We start from the raw sequence: 7,394 nt of genomic DNA, 5'->3' as shown, positions 1-7,394 counted from the left end.
ATTTAATTTATAAACAACAAACACAATAGTTGGATACGAGTAAGTTTTATTGGTCAGCAAGCATTGAAAGTGATGTATAAAGCGAGTAAGTCATTTGGAGCTAGCATATATAATCAGTAATAGACAAAAATGACTTTTGTTGTTAATTTGTATAGCATAAGTTAGTAAGACAGTACAATAATTACTGTTTTTACTAAAGTAAATATTCAAACACAGTAATGACTGTTCTTAGGGAAGTAAGACAGTACAGTAAGTGAGGACATTAATTTCATGTTAGGCATTTGACTTTTCAGCACAATCACTAGACGGTTGTGCGCCTGCATTAATCTCTGGGATGGGTGGTGTGGTTATTGGCTGCTGATTATTTTCCTGGTGGCTTTGTGGTGGCGCATCATCCATTTTTTCCCCATCCTCTGTACTTGCCTCTGACGCTTCTATAGGCAATGCTAACTGGGGTGTGTTTCGTGTAATGCCATCTGACAAGATGCGTACAGCGTACTCTAGTCGCAGATGGGCAACATCTGATTGGGGTACACTGAGTTCCTCGCCATGCAGAAGCTGTTCCATGAAGCGCATCAGGTACACTGGACAATCGACACCGCCCCTCCCTCTCGCTAGGGCGTCACGAACATGGGTAAGGGTATACGATGCCGCCTCATTGATATTGAATTTTTATTTGCAAACGATCTTCAAACAAGGAACGCTGCAAAAACACGAAAAACAGAAAGTTACAAAAAAAGTACCGTAAACTCGAAATGGGTATCAATATTACCATGGCATTTGTCTGCATGATCATAAAACCGGACTACGTATGGATGAATAATGAAAAATATGCCTTCTCGCCTTTGTCGAGTACAATAAGATGGTAATGTTTATTCAAAAGCAACCCGACGATGAGAACAAGTTTCACTCGCCATAATCTTCTAATGCCTGGGGACATCATTTTTATCAAGACCATCAACTCGAATGCTCCCTCGCCGTGACGAGCAAGCGCCATGGGTCTACAAATTGTGGCAGGTCTATCGAACTCATGGGGGGATTTCTTCAAAAAATCGAGTAACATAAGGACGAACACATCGATGACAGAATCCGACACCATAAGTTTACCATCGATTAAAGCATGAAGATGACATCGGGTCGTGTGACCCCATACATTACTCCATACAGTAGTCCTAGTATCATATTAAGGAAGCATATGAACAACATATAATAAATATAAACACTTAACAATAAAAATAAACAATTACAATGATATCTAAATTGCTATTTGTAATACTAGCATGCACAAATTAAAACTTGCAGAGAAAATTTGAAAAACGATCAATACACCATGATAGTGAAGGTTTAATTTTGAATTCAATAAGCATAGTGTCAAATTGAACCAGCACAATGTGAAATTTTGTTGAGGTACTTACTCGTCTATTCTGCTGTTGAGAAACACACTCAATGTCATTTGTTGTAATTTTTCAGACGGCCAAAACCTGCGGGTCGTTTTTTTTCTGGAATGAAATCTTTTGGAGGTTCTTTTACGTTCTCATGGCATATATGTAACCCAGTTGTCTTCTAAACCGGTGAGGATATCTTGTATTTCCTCATCGGGATGGTTCCTTCTCCCCTTTTTACAAATAATTTTTTTCATCGCTTTTTCGCTTGGGTTAAGGACTCTATGGCATTATCAATGTCATCGCTTGTTTGCTCATTAAGCACACTCATTTGTGATGGAGTTGCACTGTCCTTTTCTTTCCTTTTCGAAAGTCTCGACATTTTTTTGTTGAGGAGCAAGTGTTGGGCAAGAGGATTTCATTGCCCTTGTAGCTCGCGTGATCGGGTTTCTCATCATCGACGCCTCGATACGCCCTGCTCAATGGGGTTTTCGTACTCGTGGCTTGGACGCCACTTTCTTGAACTTTTTGGCCGGGGTTCGGACTGAATCATCATGGGGTGGTTGCTCCTCATTCCCGCTGATGACATTTTTCCTTCCTTTCAAGAACTCTTACCTGCATCGAAGTGCTATCAACTCTTCCATCAAAGTTTCATAGTTCTCGCCTTTTTGTGGCCTTCCTCACTCGGACTTGAGGATAGCGATTCACGGCCATACTCCAACCGTGGTGCTATCCGACCGCCTACTATGTCGACCTTTTCGTCCCGGGAGGGCTCCCCCTTCATTTTCCCATCTAATTTCCTTCGCCTTGTCCTCATATACTTAGGTGCTTTCATAGCATCGGATGTCTCTGAAACCATCAATGAGTTATTCCGTTGAACCTTTCCATATCCGAGAAGTTCAATTTCAAATTCTCTGTCGGCCATGAGTGGAACAAACTAGCAGAAGATAACAAACATCAACGAAAACATGTACATTAGAAATTAATACATAAAAAATCTTTGCATAAAATAAACATCTTATATAACATACTGAACATTTATATAAATAAGTAAACAAGTTTGCCAAATTGTGAACAGATTGGTGTGAAACAACATTACAATTGTAAATATTTATTTCATACCGATACTTATGAGTACTATATTGTAATATTAAAACCGAAATTAGAATATTCACGAGTACATGCTAAACTATGCATACCTTCTGCCTCTAGTGAATCAATCAAGGCACTAATAGCACTTTTGTTTCTTGTAACTCACCAACACCATAACGAGAATGCGTGGTGTCCTTCCAAAGTGAATCTTCTTCCCGCTACTGCGACTTCATAAAACCAAATGATTAATGCCATAGTACAACCCCTCACGTATCCTATCCTTGATTGCTTCCCAGACATCTCTCTTTCACACGAGCGGTCATGGAGGTATATCATCCATCATCCATTTATGTGTAGCTTGTGCCCATGCGATCGTCCTATTGTTGATAGATTGTCCACATAGTGGGGTAACCATGCCGATGACTGAACATGAAGTTGTGGGGAAAAAGGACAAATCCTAGAATGTACACTAATAAAAAGCTTCACAAAGCTTTCTTCTTTCTTGCTTTTTTTCTTTTTACCACCATAGTTCATTAATGACCTCACCAGCAGTCCCCTCGCTTTCGGTCTACTCCTTTCATCAAGTATTCCTCTTCAAATACGTAAGCGTTCCTTTTTTTCCTTTTGAAGTCAATGGCGATGCCATCACATTGTAATCCTAATATTAATGAAACATCTTCGGCCTTGAATTGCAGAAAACTATCCCCCAAATGGAATGTGTTGCTCCTTTCATCAAACATCTGCATTAATGCATCCAAAACACTGCGCTCTTGGACTATGGGCTCAATGTCCATGAGGGTGGGCTGAATGGTGTCCTTCGAAGTATATCCCAATTCCTTCGTGTCATCATCTTCTTCAACCCGGGTTGATGGTATCAACAATCGGTGCTAAATAACAACGTCCGCTCACAAGATTTCTGAATTGTCACCCATAATCTTCCTAATCACACAAACAAAAACAAACTGGTCGAGCGACATATACTTATTGAATAACAAAGTCATAACCCACTATATCTTTCCCAAACAATATAAATTGCCCATAATATCAACAACAACTCACGAGTGCAAGCAATTGTCATCCCAGAATTGAACGTAACAAATGAAATGTAAACAATAACCAACGATAGTAATCCTATTCATAATAAAAATGCATGAATCCTAAATGTTAATGATCCATTCACATCTTCTTTGGTTCTAAATGTTGTTTTGAGCATGATCCAAAATAATGTGCGAGTTGTTGTGCTTCTTGATCAGTTTCTTATGCCCTAATTCAAGCCAAACAATTATGATAGATGACAAGCGTTCAAACCACCCACAATGCTATATGATGATGATGTATACTCGACAAAAAGTAGTTATATTAATTGGTTTTATAACAAATGCATTTTTCAAGGTTTAGTTTCTAAGTTTTTATTTTTTTCGTGTTCTCTAACTACTACAACTAAGAACAAAAAGTAAAACAAACATGCAAAGAAACGTCGGAACAGACCCAAACAGGAGTGCTAAGTTGTACCTGGCTGTATGGGCCAATACAACTAGGTGCCCAAAGCACGAAATACTTTGAACATGAAGAACTCTTTTGCTCCGGTCACTTGCTATTAAAACCTCTACATATGCATGACCATAACCAACTTGTTTCAGAGGTAATTCAATAGTACTACGAGATGGAACACCCAAGCTACACTTCTTTTTCAGTAATAAACTTCACATACACTTCATTGGCCAATGCAAAGTGCTTCATATCAGAAATATATAGGTGAATGTACAAAACATCCACCCAGTCAAAACCTTCAGTTCTGAGTAATGATTCTATTCTCCAGAGAACAGCTGTAAGGTCTTCCGAAGGCCCTGTAGTGCAGATTTGAGAAATTAAATATGACAATAATTTTTTTCCTGAAGGCGAATTTAACAAATTAAAAACCACCTACCTAGGGAAGGCCCTTCAATCCAACAGCCCACGGAAAACACATCTCGTTTGGTGGTTGAAATACATAGTCTTAAATGCTCATAAGAATAATTATCAGGCACCGGATGTGATGACTGGCACCTGACAATACAACTCTCTGTGGAGCTCCCTTCCACTACATGCACACATTCCATTTTATCTGAACCATCTATATTTCCACCAGCACCCCTCAAAGATGAAATATCCTTTTTGTACTCCAGATGGAAAGCAATGGGATGAAGAATGCCAACTGGAGCAATGGAATCTGGAGAGTGCAGTAATATTTGAAACTTGTCTAGAACAATTCTTGCATTCTGCAGTGCAACAGAGACACATACAACCGGGGATTATAGTTATTATAAGAGGTAGATTAAACAATTGCAGTGAGAGTTTTGACAAACTTCATGGCATTAAACAGGGGTATATAAAAACATTTAGCAGTAGTAATAATTAGAACCACAAGCTCCAAAATAAAGATTTGTTGAGTTCATAAACCATCCATAACTTATTTATTATCCATTTGGCTTCTATTATAGATAACCTCCTCAAGCCAAGTCATGAGAAATGAAAACTAACTTTCTTGTTCAAGATGTTCATGCTGTGAAAGGTTAAGCTTCAAAATAAATCATTGGATGAAGTGAATATAACAATGGGTTTTAATTCGAAAAAGAATCCTCATGTGCATAAATTGCAAAGCTACTATCCTCGAAACCACCAAAAAAATTGTTGTACCAGAATAAACTAACACAAGTATGGAACTTACTTTGAAAAGAGGGCAGTCAAGTGTTAAGGTTTCATATTCTCCTCCTTCGCCACACACATTTATTCCACAGAACCTATTCAAGAGTGAAATAAAACAGAAGATACGTTTAGCATGTACACATTTGCCCTACATGTATAGACAAGTTTAAGATTAATTTGAGTTTATCAAACAAGATGCCAGTTCTGGTAAAAAATAATTTGTAATAGCAGGCTGATTCATCTAATTTCCATATTACCATCATCAAGAAATCATAGCTCTGGTCAACAAATCAATTAGAAGAAACGATAAGCCAAAAACATGGAAAGCTCTAAATTTATTGCATACTCTTTCATTTGCAAAAGATGAGGTTGCAAGTCTGCAAGTTCTTTTCCCAAGTGCTTTGCTGGAACCAAACCCATTGCTGCAACCTATATATTGTCAAACTAAAAGTGAGTTTAATCACCATTCAATCATTAAAACTAAATCGGTGACGCCCTATCAGTATAACTGTTCTAACAGAAAACCAGAACTCTTTTGGCAGTATTCATGAACATTTTACTTTTATACTAAACATAATGACAGATTATTAAGAAACAAGAAAAAAACCTTGAAGGAGAGTACGATGGAAAATTCTAAACCCATACAAGTTGTCTAACAGACTTACACAATCAATGGAAACATAAATACCATATTTTAATAGAATCCTACATCTGATAATGGAAGCAGTTTCTACCTCAGCAATTGAAGCAAGAAGTCAGAAGGCGCAACTTCTACAAAGTGATGATTTGTACCTTAATTATTATGGCCACGATTCCCTTTTCTATCTGATAACAAGAAACAAGATGAAAGTCATTTAGTTCCAAGAAGTAGTTATATTGACAGAGGACAGACACATGTCTAGAAAAAATTCAATAAAGTAAATAATTACCATTTCATCAAGAAGCAAAGTTTGATCTTGCTTCCATAAATAAGCCAGAGAAACAAGGCCTAATCTTGAGCAGACGCTCTCCACTCTCAACCTCTGATAATCAGAGGCAATGGCACCAGAAGAAACTGCATTTATAAAGGGAAAATATTGTTTGATTTCGCTTAGCAAAATAAACATATCTTCAACTTCATCCCCTGGCGTTATTGAATAACTTAGATGGGCATGCCTGCACAAATATCACACAACAAACATCAAAAGAATAGAACAAAGTAGTTCACACATCATGAATGGCTGAAGGAAACATTGTTGCGAGTCTTGCCTTGTCGATCCGCGTATCCGTCTCCGAAACAATGGAATCCCCATGCATTCTGCATAGCTGGTTATAATCTGGTGCCCAACCTGCATTGTCACATAACTACTACACTGTGAAACACAGATTTCCATCCTTAAGATAATTAAAGAAAACATAAAACAAATGTCAAATTTCAATAAAAATACAAACGAATCACAGACTAATTACATGATACAACACAATTCCCTGCATTTCTACATAACTAAAACTTAAAAAGAGCATCGAATTTCAAAACAAGATAGAAAAGAATCAAAGATTTCAACGAAACTATGTGAATAGCCAAAGAGGGAACTTCCTACAGTTTGGTACATATAGCTATCCAATTCATCAACAGAGTCATCAAGCGGCATCAAATTAGCCAGTGCCACGATCTGATCACAAAAAACACAGAATCAATAGAAAGAAAACATCAAAAATACGAATAAAATGCCAAAAAAACAAAGGAGAACTCTACACAAAACAAAAGCCTTCGACAAATGTCTACCTCATGGCCATAATGGATGCAACGCATCATGGCATAGCAGCTATCTTTGCCGCCGCTCACCAACGCCACCACCTTCATCTCTCCTCTCGCTGGAAACGCCTCCTTGCACGTCGAAGTTCCCCCAAACCCTAGCGCTCGACATCCAAGCAAAGCTGGGGTTTTCTTTCTTATTTAAATCTCTCTTTTGAAAATGAAAGCTAAGGAAACGAGAACTCGCGCGCTGGAAGAGATGGGCATTGGGCCCAACTCACTCAAAGGCCCACGTCCATCAACTTACTTTGCATATACACCCCTATCAAATATGAAATTTTATATTTACCCTCTGAGCAGCTGCTCAAAATTCACACAGTGGCTTATATTTTGTTATATATATATATATATATATAATTTTATTTTTCTTAGAAAGTGTGAATATAAATCCAATGGATGATATCCAGATGAAATTCATTGCCCTTAAGCTAAGAATGAAG

General features: G+C 37.8%; 1 protein-coding gene across 1 annotated transcript; it reads right to left on the bottom strand.

The window, feature by feature from the left end:
- Window positions 1–2,025: 2,025 nt before the first annotated feature.
- Window positions 2,026–7,077, bottom strand: LOC120271803 (diphthine--ammonia ligase-like). The gene is given in 13 exon segments (XM_039278474.1): window positions 2,026–2,319; window positions 3,077–3,361; window positions 3,987–4,019; window positions 4,022–4,162; window positions 4,164–4,332; window positions 4,395–4,732; window positions 5,182–5,254; window positions 5,506–5,588; window positions 5,952–5,984; window positions 6,089–6,314; window positions 6,408–6,487; window positions 6,740–6,811; window positions 6,925–7,077. Coding segments are annotated over 13 exon segments (1,905 nt in total). The 5' UTR covers window positions 7,003–7,077.
- Between the last annotated feature and the right edge of the window lie 317 nt (window positions 7,078–7,394).

Source organism: Dioscorea cayenensis, chromosome 11, assembly GCF_009730915.1.
Source record: "Dioscorea cayenensis subsp. rotundata cultivar TDr96_F1 chromosome 11, TDr96_F1_v2_PseudoChromosome.rev07_lg8_w22 25.fasta, whole genome shotgun sequence".
Lineage (NCBI taxonomy): Eukaryota > Viridiplantae > Streptophyta > Magnoliopsida > Dioscoreales > Dioscoreaceae > Dioscorea > Dioscorea cayenensis.
This window is presented reverse-complemented; position numbering and strand designations above follow the sequence as displayed.